Below are 18,903 nucleotides of genomic sequence, written 5' to 3'. Positions count from 1 at the left end.
AACACTTTATTAGCTGAGCCAATACCAGAATCCCAGACACTATGCTTTTTATCAAGTTATTATAAGCAAACAATACGAAATGTCTACAATTTTCTAAATGTAAATGTCAATCTATAGACTTGCCGAACTACGCTGATCTTTTTTCTTATATTCAAGTCATTCTTATTACTCTAACATTACAAGTAACAACCTGCAGAGTGGAAAAGTCAATTAACGAAAAGAGCACGTTAGATGTTATGTTCATCTGGACTATGCATAATGAGTGTTTACCAAACTAAGATTTTTGAGCATAAGAATGAACTAACTATGAAAGTTATTAACACATTTGATAAAGAAGCATGCTGACTACAACAGCTGTACAAGTAATGGTGATTTACCTCTCATAGTCTTCTGTGGTTAATTTCACTATCTTGGACTTGTATCAGTTTTTGGTGTTTACAATATTTTACATAAAATTTGAATCAAGAAATTATATGTCATTTGGAGTTTTAATTTGCATTATGCTGCTGTTTAGTATCAACTAAATATACAATTTTAGTTTACGTCTTTTTACAATACTGCTTCTGGCCAATGTCAGCATTCCTTAATGTGTTTAATGTGAAACTTGTGTTTCTGAATGGATGAGTAGTAATTTTCTCAAACTAAATAATGAGAAAACAGAAATTTTAGTGATTGGCAATAATGGATATAATGAGGTTATTAGAAATAAACTTGATGCATTAGGATTAAAAGTCAAGACGGAGGTAAAGAATTTAGGGGTAACTATTGACTCTGACCTGAATTTGAAATCACATATTAATCAGATCACTAGGTCAGCATTTTCTCACTTAAGAAATATAGCAAAAGTTAGACCTCTTATAACATTGCAAGATGCTGAGAAATTAGTTCACGCTTTTATTTCCAGATGATTAGATGACTGTAACGCACTCCTCTCAGGACCACCCAAAAAAAGACATCAATCGATTGCAACTTGTGCAGAATGCAGCTGCTAGGATCTTAACTAGGAAAAGAAAATCCGAGCACATCTCTCCAATTTTGATGTTACTACGTTGGCTACCTGTGTCATTTAGAATTGACTTTAAAATACTGCTTATGGTTTACAAAGCCTTAAATAATCTCACTGCAGCTTATATTTCAGAATGTCTTACACCTTACACTCCAAATCGTAACCTTAGATCTTAAAAGAAGTGGTGAGGCGGCCTTCTGCTGTTATGCACCTAAAATCTGGAATAGCTTACTGATAGAAATTCACCAGGCTAATACAGTGGAGTACTTTAAAACACATTACTTTAACATGGCTTTCTCATAGCTTCATCTTAGTTTAATCCTGATGCTCTGTATATTCAATTAATTAACATTATTATTCATGGTGGCTCCAAAATCCGTACTAACCCCTACTTTCTCTTCTATTCTTGTTCTGGTTTTCTGTGGTGGCGATTTGCGCCACCACCAACTAATCAAAGCAACGTGATGTCCCTACATTAATGGATTAAAGGCCAGAAGTCCACATAACCGTCATCATCAAGTTCTTCCATGAGAACCCTGAATACAATGAGGACTGACTGAGGTCATTTATGTTAGGTAGAATGCCTAGAGGGGGCTGGGTGGTCTCGTGGCCTGGAACCCCTGCAGATTTTTTTTTTCTCCAGTCGTTTGGAGTTTTTTTTTTTTGTTTTTTTCTGTCCTCCCTGGCCATCAGACCTTACTTTTATTCTGTGTTAATTAGTGTTCCCTTATTTTAATTCTTATTTCTTTTGACTATTTTCTCTTTCTTCATCATGTAAAGCACTTTAAGCTACATTATTTGTATGAAAATGTGCTATATAAATAAATGTTGTTGTTACTTTTGTAGTATTACACAATTCTTACCAGCCCATATGCTGTACTCCTCTCATGCTCCTGGGTTACATCTGCTACATATGCAAATATAACAGAAAAAGTGACAGAAAAGACTCCTGAAAAAGAAATCATCGCAAAGTACCACCTGCAAAAAAAAAAAAAAATGATGGTTACTTGAGAAAGAAAGAAGAAAATCAGTTTTAAAGGAAATGTAAAAATTAACTCATGTTAAGCAAAATATTCAAAACTTGCAACTGTTAAAATATTAGACAATTACTACAATGAAAGAGAAAAATCCAAATAATATGTCCTATCATTTTAGTAAAAAAACAAAATATTACCTCATAATAAGATTGAGTAAAACAAATATTTACAGATACACATCACAATATTGAAACATTCAGACAACTAGTTCAATTACTCAACAATTTCAGCTTTTCTAGTACAAAGACCTTAATCACTTGGACTTTAAAAGGTTTAAGTTGTAGAAGTTCTTAAGATGTTTTTTTCTAAAGATCTGGGGCCTCATGTATAACGCCGTGCGTAGAACTCACACTATAACATGGCGTAAGCACAAAAGCGGGATTGTGTGTACGCACAGAAAAATCCAGATGCAGGAATCTGTGCGCACGCATACTTTCACGTTCTTTCACTACATAAATCCCGATCAGCGTAAAAAGTAACGCACGTGCGCGCACCTTCTGTCCTGCCCCAAGTCCTCCCAGAATTACGCCTCTTTGAATATGCAAATCAATATAAATAGCCTTCTGTGAAAAGACAATGGGAAAAGCACAGGGGAAAATATAAGAATTTCAGGGAATACCAAGTAAAGGCAAAGGAAAAACGTACTATTTGTTGGTTTAAACAGTGGTATAATCAACAAAAGAAAGTTGATCGAGTGACAGAGTGTCGGAAAAACTCGAAAGATCAAATTCACAAAGTCGCACAGTGCCCGAAATAAAAAAGAAATCACATATCAAAGTCGCCATGAAAAGGCAAGTTGTAGCCCACCGTCTGAGTGTCATATGAAAGTGTATTAGGGTACAAACAAAAAACATAGGCACACAGTGGGAAAAAAGCATGAAATGTCAACTTTAATCTCGAAATTTCCACTTTAATCACGTAGTTTATTTTGCCATTAAAGTAGAACATCATAAACTTCATCTTAAAATCGTTTATTTTACTAGTTTCTCAAGTAGCATGTTAAATGCTTTGTTCTGTGTTTGATCTTCTATGTGCTCTATGTGTGTGAATCACTACGTGCTTCCGTTCTTTCTCTTTCTCCGACAGGACACAGAATGCATTACATTCGAGATATTACAGCTCTCTGAATAATTAAAATACTGAGATGTATACGTGATATCATTTTCATGATGATAGGAATGAAAGCATGTTATTAAACATGGGAACACGGTGGCGCAGTGTTTGTTCATATCTCACGCAAGAGGCTTGCTGCACCATGTGCGACCTTCGATGAAATAATTTATTACAAAAGTACTGTCTCTTTCAAACGTACTAACCTCCAATTCCTGTCCATACTTTTCTTTCTCCAATTGCCACACAATCAGCTCTGTAATAGACGTTAAGCCATTTGTAAGCTTAGAACGCCGATTCTTCAAAACTTTTAAGGAGCATTGAAATATCTTCGTAGTACATGTTTAATTATTCTATTCATCTATCCTTCCAGTGTCGCGTCAGCACCAGCAAGAATACAGCGCAAGGCAGGAGCTATCCTTGAACTAGCTATACGCTGCGGCACAGTGTCCTCACATGTTTAATTATTAACAATACAGATTATTTAAATGAAGTTAAACTTTTATCTGTATACTATAAGCAACATATTTTGCTGCATTTCATCTTAACAATGATATTGTCATCATACGCGCTTTATAAAGTAGCGCAGGTTGTGCAATATTATAACTGTAGTGCAAGTTTACAGTGAGGTGATTGTACTTATAAGTACAAACAGTTCTACAAGGAGCACTTGATGGACTGATTGAGTGTGTTTATAGTTCTTGGGATGAAACTGTTTCTGAAACGCGAGGTCCATACAGGAAAGGCTTTGACGCTTTTTGCCGTGGCTGAGGTACTGTGTACTTGAAACTGTATGGCGATAATTCTCTTTCCTATCATCTGCTGCTGTGATTCACACTCAGATACAGTGATATAAATACTCCGAGTGGTGCAGTGAGAGTAATATGGAAAAAGATGATCCGCAGTGGCAACCCTTAACGGGAACAGCAAAAAGAAGAACAAGATGCAGTGAGCGTAACAACGCTAAAGCAGTTATGGTATTTGGAATACTATGGCTATTCCCTGGCCCATTATATTGCAGCAGGTTAATTACAATCAGATGCATTACACTAATAAACAATATGCAGTTAATTTCAGTGTATTTATAAAGCCGCGTCAGGAATGTGGAGCTAAGAAAGAAAGTATGAGCACACAGGAACAGTAGTTTGACCATTCTGTGGACCATTATATTGTTACAGGTTAATTACAATCAGATGCATTAAATTTATGAACGATATGCGGTTAATTTCAGTGTATTTGATAAAGCCGCCGCCGTGGATGTGGATCTAAGAAAGAGTAACCACACAGGAACAGTAGCACTACTTTGACGCTGGGTGCCGCCAGTCTGCAAAACCGAGCGGAGAAATTGCGTACGCCAAGGTATGAGTTACCGTGGAAATGTGCGTGGCTTTACGCCAAGTTTAGGTTTTATACATCGCGATTTGAGCGTGGAAAGGTTCGTACGCAACATTTCTGTGCGTACGCACCATTTATACATGAGGCCCCTGGAACAGTTTGGAGATGAGAAAAAAACATGAAAAAGCAGCTATTAACAACTTTGAAAATAACAGGGCGCCTCAAAGTCTAGAAATATGATTAAGAATGTAAAACTTCAAATAATCACATAAGAAATGCATGTACCTTTCACAAATACCTGACAATCAAAACAGAATTTAAAACATGAACAAAACGTAAATGAAAAGGGAAAACAAAAAAAGCCAGAAAAACTTAAGTTTAAAAATCTGAGCTCAAGTATAAAATGTCTCAGAGTGAAAATTATTCACAAGTGTTAAAATTCTAAAAACTGTTCTCATTTGCCAATATTTCGGTCTAGAATTTTGTTAATAAAGTCTTCCATGATTACATCCTTCTAACTATTTTAAATTAAGTACACAGGAAGAGCAAAAAGTAAAGCTCACAGAAAATACCTTTACATTGAACTTCAAATGAACTGTCTAAAAGCCTATAAAACAGTATAATGTCTTTCATTGGATTTACAGCACATTTTTCATATAAACAATAGACAATAGATCAGAACGTTTTATTTCATGTACTAGACATTAAGCCCATTACAATAACGGGCGCTAGAATAGTAGTGCATAAACATTAGTAGGAACAGTCTATATTAAATAGCAAAGGACCGTCTATTTTCTGTTACAGTAATACTGGCTTGTATGTGGCTGTAATATGCGTTACTGTATTGTGTGCCTTTAATTTTCTCTCACAGTAATACATCTCTCCAGCAAGTATTTTAATATGTGCTGGCGTGCAGCTGATTATTGTATGTATGGCGTCTCCCCAGCAACGGATTTTATGTGAGCGAAAATAAATCTACTTTTAAAAGTCATCCTATTGTAACATCATGAAAATTTGTATATTTAGGAAAACACTTTACCGGGCCAAGTTTGTTAATCGCAAATCTGACATCCTCAGAGTGAACATTTGCACAGCAACAAACACTAATCCCACCTCTTTGGGGAAGCTGGTCTCCACGTCTCAGTACCCGATTGGATTTTTCGTGCATTATGTTTTAGGTCTTACCTCATTTACCAAAATCCGATTGGATCGGCCGCGCGATATTTTATAGGTCCCGCCCTCTCTGTCTTGTGTGACGCGTCAGGTGGCCTTTGAATCATCGCACTGTGCCCCACGCATGAGCACTTCACCAGAAGACACACACACATGGACGCACACTGGGATTTTATTAAAGAGGATGAGCATGAAGAGTTTTTTCCTAATTAACAGGTTAAAGTGACATATCATCTTAAATACTCTATGTCACAATTTTGTGAATTTATTTGCAAACGTTAATGGCCTATAGTGAAGGAAAACAAAGGAGCTTAGTGTTTCTGATAAAGAATTATTTGTATTTGTACATCTATGAAGCTTCTTGATTCAAATGCCATACTCTCTTTACATTTTCCAACTTCTTATTAATTTTGCTAAGAGACAAATAAAAATATATTATACTGCAAATTTCAGAATTGTTTTCATAAATTACTTATTAACTAATCTGAAATCAGTCAATGTACCACTGTTAATCTTCACAAAGAATTTTAAACTGTGGTTGTATGTTTGGCCTGAGTTGCCATTTTAGCTATTTGCTTAATTAATATTTTATTGCAAATCACAGAAAACAGAAGTTGTCTTAACAGCAGAAAATTATTATGAATCTACTACAGCAAAACAACTTCATCCACACCTTTTTATTCAAATGCAAGAAAAATCTAAGAGGGATTAAGAGGAACTATGGAAAACATACAACATAACAAACCTCACTTGGATACAGACTATACTTGAATATGCAAACATTTCTTAAATAACCTTTTCATATTTCCATGCATTGCCACATGATTATGTTATAAACAGTAAAGTAAAACATTCTAACTCAACTCAGGTACAGACATTTCACATGTTTAGGACTACTTTTAACTTTTATGGATATTTTAGGCACCTCAGCATTGTGAAAGCACTCAGTTTTCTTGAGTTATGTAAGTATGCTGATCCTCATGCAGGAGGAATTAGAGAGTTATTGAACATGAAAAACACTTAATTCAACAATCATGCATTTTACTGCCTTGTTATTAAACTGAAAGAACTGGGCTGTAGGCCATGCCTCTTACCAGGGACTTATCCTCATTAGTGGAATTGGGACACAGGTAAAGAACACAGTAACAAGAAGGAATGACTTTCTTCCCCACACATCGGAAAGGGCACCAATCAGAGGGGCACTCATAAATGATAGAAAACCCTGCAAAAGAGAATACAAGGTACACCTTAAGTACACACAGACACAAAACCTTATCGAAATGTAAAGCACTGACTGTAATTGTTGGAATATGAATATCACTAAGGTAAATATTACATAATTTAATAATTGCGGAATATGACATTATCCTTTCTATTAACACATTTTGTTTTTTCGGAAACAAAATTCCTCTTTTTAAGATAGCAAGTAAGACTTTCAGACTAATAAAAAGGTCTTTGCCTTCATTCAGAGAAACCACATTTTGATCTTATAGATCAGAAGATCGGAATTAGCAAATGTGATTTACAGTGTTACATGCTTTATTTATTTTCATACAGTGAATATATAAAACCACTGCCAAAAAAAACTGATAAGACACAAAATGCACTAGGAAGCCTAGTACTTTAGTTCTAGTTAATTATTAGGTGTCTTCCTGAATGCAAAACTCCAACGCATCCCACTTAAAAGGAATGGCACAGAAGGTGACAAAAAGGAACAATTAGCTCCAAGTGCCCTTTTACAAAACTCCCAGGGAACACTTCTTTCCTTTTTGATGTTCATTTGTGTCTAGACTGATTTTCCCAAATTGTTTCCCAAAACAATAAAGTGATTTAGACAATTCACATGCATTCATTAAGTTGTTTTTGCAAAGTCCCTTTACAGACTCTAAGGCCACATTTATAACCTTACAGGTGTGCATCTGTTGCAATTATTAATGGTTGGTTTCTTGCCCTGCCATAGGTGTCACATGTCAGACAATCAAATTGCACTATTTTACATAATCATAAAAAAGTAGTTTTTTTTTATTTTGTTTGGATGCATTATTGCATGTATTTTGCTCTTAATAAAACCATTGTAGCTTAATTGGTTTGAAATATCCCTAGTAGCCGACCACTTTAAATACTGAATTTGACATGGGACAGTCTGTCTCGGCAAGGAGATAAGTAATCCAATATCAGTGGCCAGGCTGGTGTTTTACCTCATTTATAATAAACTATAATGCTTTTATAGTATTCATAATCATTAACCATGACTGTTTATCATTTTGTCTCACTGTATACACAGTAGGCACTGGATGTTGTTTCTGCATGAAAATAACTTTCATGTACTTATCTGGTCCAGAGATGTGTAGCTAAGGTTGTCATTATTCATATGCAGTGGTGTTGCTGTTCTGAACACAACCGCATAGAATTGGGCATTTTAGTCATGAACTAAAAAAACACAACAGACTCTGGCCATTTTATGTTCAGTGGTACACATGAAAACCATGTTTCTTTTAAGTTAAAGGATATGAAACAGTGTTAGTAAATAGCTCTTATAATAACTTACTGATAAAATATTTCCAATTCTTAGTTGTGAGCTTATCTGAAGCCTAAAACTTCCCTGTACTTTCTCAATCTCCTCTACTCTGTCCCAATGAGACAGAGTTTTATTATTTAGTTACATAAAGTCCTAGCAATAAATCCTACCAAAGATTTCACCTCATTCAGCAGAGTTACTCCATGTGCAGAGACTCAGCTCAATAATATATGTAGCATATCGAGTGTGGTTTATTGAGGTGTGGAAAGTGAATGGAATGTGGTAACCACTTGGCAAGATCTTTTATTTCCACTTGTTAGTAGGAAGGGTATATTTCCATTTCAGCACCATTTACAAGACCATTCCAGTCAACGTATTTGTGGCACACTATATTAAATTCTAATATAAATGCATCACAATATGAGCAAACGTTAAGAATGCAAGATGGACAAACTTCATCTTAGAATGTTCTCCCAGCAATTGTTGACTTATTAACTGGAAAAGAAGCAATTCAATAAACTATATACCAAAGTCCAACATTATATGGAAGCTCCAAGGAGACTCTGTCACTTGATCACTTCCACACAAGACCACTGTGACCTTTCACATCATGACACATATTGACTTACATTGAAAGGTGGATTGATTCCAAACTGGGCAGTGAAAAAAATGTAGGGATTTGACTCAGGATTGAATGTGCATTTTGAGAAATTGGTAAAGTCTCCCTTTCCACTAGAATGTTTGAGCGAGGATTCTTTATAGGAAGCAACTATATATAGATTCACAGAAAAATTTTGAAAGTGGGAGAGAGAGAGAGGGAGGCCAGAGTTGGATTTAATGATTAAGTTAGAAAAGTTCTATTTCCAAGCCCTAGTGAACTACAGTATTGTTACACAATCCCTTGAATACATGACACATGGGCTGCTTAAAGAGCTGATTTATTATTAGTATTATTATTTCATGCAATGTTATCTTTCAGTAATGCATTTTTACTTACAATCAACTGTCTTTCTCCTAAACCTTTCAAAATGGGAAAAACAAAAGCTGTTCACAAAGGCAATGACATTTTACATATGAAACCTTAAAAATATGGTGGTATAACTATCAAGGGAATTTGCTAGGATCTAGGGTCTAATGTATAAATGGTGCATACGTTCAAAAACGTTGCGTATGCCTGTTTCCACGTTCACTTCGAGATATATAAAAACTAAACTTGGCATAAAGCCATGCACATTTTCATTTGTGCATACACACTTTTCTGCTTGGTTTTGCAAATGGGCAGCACTCAGCATCAAAGCAGTGTAAATGTTTCGATGTCATTTCCCTTCTTTTCATATTAGCATCCATGATATGAGCTTTATCAAATACACCAAAATTAACTGCATATCATTTGCAAAATTAAGGCAAATGATTGTAATAATTCTAACACAATAAAATGGTGCATGGAATGGCTAAACTATTCCAAATAACATAGCTATTTTGATGTTTTTAGAAGACAGTGCAAATGGAAGAATTAGAAGAGACCTCACCTTTATAGATGATGATGACTGGCTTCTGAGTTGATTTAGATTTACAGTAGCTATCATAATGGAGATGTGTGCTGAAATGGGGCTGACTTTACAAAGGCAGACTTTGAGGAATTCTGCTCTACCTGCTTTGCAAGTTCTGTCCATTCTTGGGTTTGTAGCCAAATGAGCTTTTCAAAGTAAACTTGCTGACTTGATCAGGTATTTCACAATCATCACTGAGTCGCACCATGCCAGCAGCATGGGATAGTATTATCCACTTGTCATCCATATACGTAAGAGTTCCTTACTCTGTGGTTGAACTGGGAAACATCAAAGTACAATTTGCAGCAACATCAGTTTCCAAAATGTAATCGGAGCGGTCAGCTGCACGCACATTGCTATTGCAATAGCACTGGACAAGTTGCATCAGCCAGGGATGAATCATCAAAAGAATAGACTGGCCTTACATCATCTATAGCAGGAGATACTATAAAAATGGTAATTCTACACAGTCGCAGGTGCTTTTTCCAACTAGTGTAGCAAAGGGCAAGCAGTCCTTTTAAAGATATCGAGTCACTTCAAAGAGCCATGTAAAGAGCAGAGAACGTATCTGTTGTAGCGCCGGCACTATACTATGAAGGCGACTTCAGAGAATGAATTTGGGCATTTCCACTCTATTAATGTCCTGCTCTATAGTCCACAGAAAGTATGTAACTTGGTGCAAGCATGTAGCGTGCTGCATAATATGGCACACAATCATGGCTTGCCTGTACTGAAAAGATTCGTTATGATGAACCTGACCCTGACCCACCAAATGATCAGCCAAATCGGACAGCATTACAACTTTGTTTGAATGTAATTAGCAGAATGTAAAAACAGGTAATCAGTTGTGGCATTTATTTTTTAACCACACCATAACCAATATTCCTTAGTTGGCCACATCTCTTACAGCATCCCTTACTGAATTTTGTGACTCTAGAACAATGTCTGTCAGCACACAGCCAGATGGTCGCCCAGGGGTTTCTGAGGCAGGGGTGTTTTTGCAGCCAGCTCCCAAAGATGTGCTGGGAACAGCAGCACCATCACCACCACCTGGAGTCACTCCCTAGCACAGGAGTCAGCTTTTGTAATATCGTCTGAAACAGAATAAACATGCCTTTTCATGTTGACTTTGATATCTGACCACTTCTTTTTTATTTCAGGCACTGTGTGACTTTCTGAACTTGAACTTTTGAGGTCTCTGCCACGCTGTAACACTCCATCACTTTCCTTTTGTTGCTTATACCAATGCTTAAGCCAACAAATAGTAAATTTTTCCTTGCCTCCACTTCATATTTGCTGAAATTATTTTTTCCATGTGCTTTTGCCATTGTCTTTTAACAAAACACTGAATGGAAGGGACTAGTTATATAGATTTGCATAATCAAATAAGTGAAATTCAGGGAGAAGTCGGGTTGGGCTCTAGGAATGTGCATGTGCATTAAAATTCATGTTGATTGGGATTAATAAAGGTAAAGTGCATGGAACTTTGCGTATACACATTTCCAGTTTTGTCCGCATGCCATGTTTTAGTCTGAATTCTACGCCTGGCATTATACATGAGGTCCCTGGACTTTCATATATGTAAAAGGGCTGACAATCATAAAAAGTCCATGAGCATCAACATTGTATACATGAAAATAAGATGGTGAGTACCAAAGATCAAAAATTATGCCTATCATGTATTTATTTTATGCATAAAGATCATGAAGTCATGCTGCAGACATAAACAGTACTATTACTGAGAACCAAATATAAAGTAGCAAGAACCTAAAGATATGATATATTGCTTTTTTTTCCATTTTCAGAGTTCAGTTTTCACCAGATAAACCCAAACATACCCTGTTTCATTGTTGCACTGCCAACCTCAATACATCACTTCCTTAATGGATGGAGAATGGCTTCTATGAAGCAGAAACCTACTATCTGTGCCTAATGGTAACAGATTTACCAATTTCCTCTTTGGCTCACTTGTTTCAGAATATGTCCAATCTACTAACTCTGTTTCAAATAACTAACCTTTGAAAACAAACTATGTGGAAAGTGACTAAACTAGCCATACACTGTCATATGTCATTGTCTAAGTTTCTTGCACACATAAAATGAGAGTATGTCTTCTAAAATAAATAAACAGGACATTAAATTTAATCTCGAGGAAAGCAAATGATTTGTACAATACGATCAAACACATTTTATAGGTCTGATGCTGAGAACGTTGCTGTTCAAACTAAGATAATAAACAGTGATTATTAGTGAATAAGATAATAAACAGTGATTATTAGTGAATAAGACTGAAGTACATGCAGTAAATATGTGTCTTGTTTTTTCCAAAACTATTTTCAGACATAGTAACTACTATTTACAAATATACTAAACTTAAAACAATTAAGTTGAACTTTATGTAACGTAAGTACTGGAAAATTCTTTAGAATGGTAAGTATGGCCAATCCCTCATGAAAGAAACAGCATTTCAATGTCTTTTAAATGAAATGGTATGCCCACCCCATCATGTCAGAAATTCCAAGCAATTATCATACTAATAACAAACATTAACTACAAAAAATGTGGTTTGTTTCATACAAGGGAAGGGAATAAAATGTGAAGCTAATAAACACATAACTCCAGCTATATGTTGACTTCAGTTCATAAAGTAAAGTTGACAAATATTTAGAGTTCTAAATTGCAGGCTTAATTAAATGTTTTGCAGTAAGACAAATATGAAAGCATAACCAATAATCTTGCTTACCTTTACGCCTTGAATTAACCCATTCATTAAAAATGTATGTTGAGGGAAGGTTTCATGCAGGACCTGCAATGTAAAGTTCATATATTTGCAAATTAACAGTAAATAAACACAAAAATCTGCTTCCTAAAAACAGAATTCAACATTAATTTTGAAAATTACTTTTCACATCTCATGTAATAGAATTAAGTGTTTAGACTTGATCTGTTACCACCTCATCATCTATTTGTGACTCAGGTGCCACAAATAGATGACTCATATACAGTAAGGTAAACAACCAAAACCCTTCACTTTATGTTGTTTTTACTTTATGTTGTTTTTCTTCCCAGTGCAGGTGTATATTCAGTATGCTTCATGTAATGTAGTATATTGTGTGGCTGGCTCTACCAAAACCCTGCTTACACAAGGCTGCCACTTCAAAGTCAGTAAGCTTGGGTTATGGAGGCCACTTCAGGCCTAATAATACCTTTGAAGAACTAAGCACATCTTTAGGTGACATTTCAAAAAATATTTACTGTTTACCAGTTTTAGTAGCCTCACAAACACTGGCTGATACAGAGGCAAAAAGAAAAACAGTACAAAATAAAAGCCTTCAGGGCGGATATATTCTACAGTATAGATTTAAAAGAACATGCCACCCAAAAGTTTTTTATATATGTTATTTATGTCATGTGGTTTTTAGTGATGGCCAAATAAAAAAAAATAATCTCGTGCTTTCAATGAGAACAAAACTAACAACATCTGTGACAGAATAGGAGACTATGGGGAACAAACAATGCTGGACAAGCACTCAATATCAAAAATGTCCATTGACAAAAAAAATCTATTGTTACTTTGTTGCATAATCCATATGTGAGTTTATGACTGGATGACTTGAGAATTTGCAAAACATATAAATTTTTTCCTGAAAGACTGTTAAATAAAAATATCTGGAAAAATGAAAGTAATCCACAAACAGGAAGCCTGGCTCACATCACAGTTGGCTGCTACCAGTATCTATTGCCAGCTATATCCGGGAATTTCCAAGGTGCTATAAGTGAACACGCTTAATAATATCTTGTGTGTGTCTTTGAGAGGCTGGACCTAGAACAGCTACGACCCTTGGTTTCAGAACATCTGGATCCTCTGCAGTTTGACTATCAAGCAAATACAGGTGTGGATGACGCACTCATTTACATGCTCCATAGAGCCTACTCCCACTTGGACAAAACCAGCACACTGACTGATGAAAAACCTCAAGGCTTTGAATCTTGATGATCCCACAGTCTCCTGGATCATGGACTTCCTAACCAACACACAGCAGTTTGTGAAGCTGAGGGACTGTGTGTCAGAAATGGTGGTGTGTAAAACTGGAGCACCTCAGCGAACTGTCCAGTCTCCCTTCCTGTTCACCCTCTATACAACAGAGACTTCCAGCACAATACTTGCGCTTGCGCATCTGCAGAAATTTTCAGATGACTCATCCATCATATGCTGCATTAACAATGGAGATGAGTCAGAGGACAGGAAAGTCATGGAGGACTTGGTCTTGTGGTGCAGGGACAACAACCTGTAACTCAACATCAGCAAGACAAAAGAGCTGGTGGTGGACTTCTGGCATGACAAGAAGCCTCCGAGACCAGTCATCATTTAGGGCGAAGACATGGAAGTGGTGCAGAACTATCCATATTACTAACCGAGAATGGTAAACCGGATGATGGACGCAGGCACATCCGGCCATGGGCCGTAGCTGCAAAAAGACGTACTGCGCCGGCGCAACAAACAGTCCGCGAGAGTCGGCTGAGGACCCGAGAATGGCGGACAAAAGAGGTCGAGAGAGGCGGATGAGGGTCCGCGAGAGACGCAGGCGCAAAAAGAGTCCAGACCCGAGAAAGGCGGACAAAAGAGGGGGAGAGAGGCGGATGAGGGTCCGCGAGAGACGCAGGCGCAAAAAGAGTCCGACAAGAGCACAGAAAACAGGAGTGAGCACATACAGAAAGGAGTCACAAAAATGAGGCTCAACAAGCACCAAAATAAGGAAAAAAAACATTAAAGAGTACTCAAACGAGGGGAAAGCACGAAACACATTGCACACGAAACTAAACACACCAAAAAAAAAAGAACAGACGAGCGCACAATAGCAAGGCACGACCATACCCCCGCCACCCTACAGGCACGGGACGGGACGGGACGGGACACACACCAAGAGGGGGATTCAACAAGCCCATGGAAGACCAAAAAAAAGAACACAAAACCACCCCACAGACCCTACAAGCAAGGGACGGGACACACACAAAGAGAGGGATTCAAACAAGACACAGGAACACAAAAAGAAACAAAACGCTCGCGCAACAACAATCCCCCCCACACATCCATAAGATGTGACACCCAAAGCCACATATTCGAAAGTGAACGTCAGCACCTTCACACTAGGCAGCATAGGTGTCGGCATAGGTGTCAGCATAGGTGTATGTCCTTTCAATAAAGCACTATTAACCATTCAACTGCAGAAAAGGCTCCATATTAACAGTGAGTGCAATTATCCTTATTACTTATCCATATTTCGCATGCTGAGAAAGAAACAAGTGATGAATACACGCTCACGGGTACAAAACGATTCGGAAAGGATAACGGGAACAAACACACGTACACGAAAGAAACAAGAAAATAGACGACGGCGCATAAAACGCGCTTCTGAAACACCGGGAGAGAAAATGTCAAGGATCGAAAAAAGGAAAGCGCAAGTGACACCGTTACAGAGACGTGCCCAAATGGACAGACACAATGAACGTAGACGCATTCAGCGCGCGGGTCAAAATGCTGCATCGAAAGAAGCACGATTACAAACCGAAAGAGCTCGCGTGTCAGACATACAAAAAAGTGAGCGAAGAGACAGAATAAATGAACGGAGACGTGAACGACGCGCAAATGAACTGACAGAAAAAAAAAAAGCAAGACGCGAAAAGCGCAAAGCTCAAATGACCGACACACAAAAACGGACAAGGCTCGATACAAACAATGCACGGCGTAGACTGAAACGGACTTTGCGCAAAGCCGAGGCGAATAAAAAAAAGAAAAAAATAGCGCGTCACAAATAATGGACATGCAACAAAAAGGCAAGCAACCGCAAAAAGCAAAACATGCCCGTCGGGGTCATCAACGCCACGCACCTGTTAAACGCTTACGACAATTGGCTGAAAACGCCTTCAATAAGGAATCCACTATTGAGGAAAATTCATTGGGATTAATGAATGTCATTTGCAATCATTATCATTCACTTAACTTCACAGAAGAAACAACTGGCAATACAAATAATGAATTTACACGTTGTTGTCAAAAAGGTCAGATTGCACTGCCTCCTTTACATTCATATCCTGAATATCTAAAGAAGCTTCTAACTAACGATGTGCCTGAAAGTAAAAACTTTATGAACTGCATTAGATCCTACAATAGTTCATTTGCTTTTGCATCTACCGGAGTAAATATCAGGCCACCAAAAGGCAATGGCCCATACTGCTTTCGCATATGTGGACAAATATTGCATCGCATTGGAACAGTGCACCCTGAAACAAATCAACAACGCAAATATGCACAAATCTACATCCTAGATCCGGATGAGGCGATCTATCAACGCATGAACCTTCCTGAAAACAAACAATGCACAGAGCTTATAATGAGAAACGTCACTCATGTCATAAACGATCACCCATTAGCTAAATCTATAAAAATGCTACATGAAGTTGAAAAGGAGGCAAATACAAAAGCAAATGCAGAAGGTATAGCAGCAACTACAATTGCTTTGGTCTTGATAAAGGACAAAGAACAAGATCCAAGACGATACAATCTGCCCGTCGTTAATGAAGTGGCAATTGTCTTTCAAAGTAAAGATGGTGAGCCTCCATTTCACAGAGATATTGTTCTACATTTACGTCCTGATAAAAACAACACACCTACATTCAAACGCATAGACATTTGCTTTCCGCTTCTTGATACTTTAACATACCCCATATTATTTCCGACTGGACAGGAAGGATGGAGTGCTACAATTTCAAGAATTAAAAAACAGCAGGCACAGAGACGATCACGTGTATCCATGAAAGAATATTTCTCCTACAGACTCTCAGTAAGGGACGACTTTAATCCATTACTCAATGCAGGAAAGCTAACACAACAATACATCGTTGACGTTTATGTTAGAGCGGAATCAAATGATCTGCAGTGGATAAAAAACAACCAGCCTTCACTTAGAGCCGATAAATACAAATCGCTGCTGGACTACATTAATCGGGATGCTGACGTCATGGAGCACCCGGCTGGAAAACCTGTTATTCTACCATCATCCTTTCAAGGCAGCCCACGCAATATGCAACAACATTACCAAGATGCCATGGCTATCGTAAGAAAATTTGGAAAACCAGATCTGTTTATCACTATGACCTGCAATCCTAAATGGACAGAAATTACAAATAATCTTAAGCCGTGGCAGAGAGTCGAACATCGTCCTGATTTGGTTGCAAGAGTCTTTAAACTTAAACTGAATAACCTCCTACAAGATATCAAACAAAAATCTCTATTTGGAACTGTCACAGCCATTATCCACGTTATCGAGTTTCAGAAGAGAGGTTTACCACACGCCCATATATTACTAATACTTGATGAGGATTCCAAAATACGCACTGAATCTGACATCGATAAAATAGTCAAAGCTGAAATTCCAGACCGTGACACCTCTCCACGCCTTTTTCAAATTGTTATAAAGAATATGATTCATTCACCATGTGGCCCTACAAATCCAAACAGTCCATGTATGCTTAATGGCAAATGTTCAAAAGGCTTCCCCAAAGACTTCCAAGACGTTACACTTGGTAATATAAATGGATACCCTAAATATAGAAGACGAAAGACAACTCAATTACAAATTCGTCCAGGTCATTCAATTGACAACAGCTGGGTCGTTCCATACAATCCTTATTTATGTTTACGCTACAACTGCCATATAAATGTGGAGATCTGCGCTACAGTAAAAAGCGTTAAATATCTATTCAAATACGTATACAAAGGACACGATTGTGCTAATGTCTCCATATCTGAAACAAATGATCACGATGAAACTCGAATGTATGTTGATTCACGGTACGTCAGTGCTCCGGAGGCCATTTGGAGAATATTTTGCTTTCCTATGCCCCATCAGAGCCACACAATATGTCGCTTACCAGTTCATTTGGAGAACGAACAAACTGTCTGTTTTCATGCAGGTCATGAGGCACAAGCAGCAAAGAGAGCAGCCACAAAAGATACTAAACTAACTGCGTGGTTTAAACTCAATCAAAACGATCCCAACGCTCACCGTTGGAAATATTGGGAAATACCTGTTCACTATGTTTGGATTGACAATGGCAATTTCTGGAGAAAACGACATCACCACGGTGATAATGTCATAGGACGAATGTACACAGTCAGTATTAAAGAACCTGAAAGGTTTTACCTTCGATTACTTCTTCAACATGAAACCGGAGCTACATCATTTCACGACATTAGAACTGTACAAGATGGCTACACCATCAAACTCTGTCAGACATTCCAACAGGCGATAAATGACAAAGGATATTTATTAGATGATACAATTTGGCAAAAAACTCTACACGATGCAATATCCTATTCAATGCCATGTCAAGTTCGACAACTATTTGCTTATATCTGTGCCTTCTCATCACCATCAGATCCTTTGACCCTCTGGAATACAAACAAAATGGGAATGATTGAAGATATTTGCCACAAACTTCATGATACTAATGATTCCTGCATCGACTGTGAAGCCTATGCACTACACGACATTCGATTGGCTCTTATGCTCCTTGGGTATACATTGGAAAACTTCCATTTACCAAATGTTCCAGATTCCTTACCGGATATAAATTACACACCTATTGATCTACAACAAGAAGAACGAATTGCACAAACTATGCTTTCCTCTTTAAATGAATTACAATCTGATGCTTTTCAACAAATTATTCATGCCACGGAGGACAACAGCCCTATACCCAAATGCTTCTTTCTTGACGGCCCTGGAGGAAGCGGAAAAACATACCTTTATGAAACACTTATACATTTCTTTGCTGCAAGACAACAGATAATTATCGCATCTGCTACAACCGGAGTGGCAGCAAATCTGTTAATAAATGGTCGTACATGTCACTCAATATTCAAAATACCGGTCCCAATCACAGAGACATCAGTATCTACTATGAACATTCACAGCAGCAATGCCCGAGACATCCGTCTTGCAAAACTGATAATTATTGATGAATGTACAATGGCATCCAGTCACTTACTCAACACCATTGATAAACTTCTACAAACGTTGATGAATAATAATATTCCCTTTGGAGGAAAAGTTCTTTTATTAGGAGGAGATTTTAGACAATGCTTAGCTATTGTTCCACATGCCATGCGCT

The 18,903-nt window shown here is 37.5% G+C and overlaps 1 protein-coding gene across 1 annotated transcript in view; it reads right to left on the bottom strand.

The window, feature by feature from the left end:
• The window catches only part of mfsd14ba (major facilitator superfamily domain containing 14Ba), a 61,327-nt gene that overhangs the window by 17,241 nt on the left and 25,183 nt on the right, over positions 1-18,903 (bottom strand). The window contains exons 3-5 of the mRNA XM_028804842.2: positions 12,473-12,535; positions 6,756-6,883; positions 1,870-1,984 (exon numbers count right to left, since the gene is read on the bottom strand). Coding sequence (XP_028660675.1) covers positions 1,870-1,984; positions 6,756-6,883; positions 12,473-12,535 — 306 coding nt within the window. The remainder of the gene's footprint in view (positions 1-1,869; positions 1,985-6,755; positions 6,884-12,472; positions 12,536-18,903) is intronic.

This window comes from Erpetoichthys calabaricus, chromosome 7 (genome assembly GCF_900747795.2).
Source record: "Erpetoichthys calabaricus chromosome 7, fErpCal1.3, whole genome shotgun sequence".
Lineage (NCBI taxonomy): Eukaryota > Metazoa > Chordata > Cladistia > Polypteriformes > Polypteridae > Erpetoichthys > Erpetoichthys calabaricus.
This window is presented reverse-complemented; position numbering and strand designations above follow the sequence as displayed.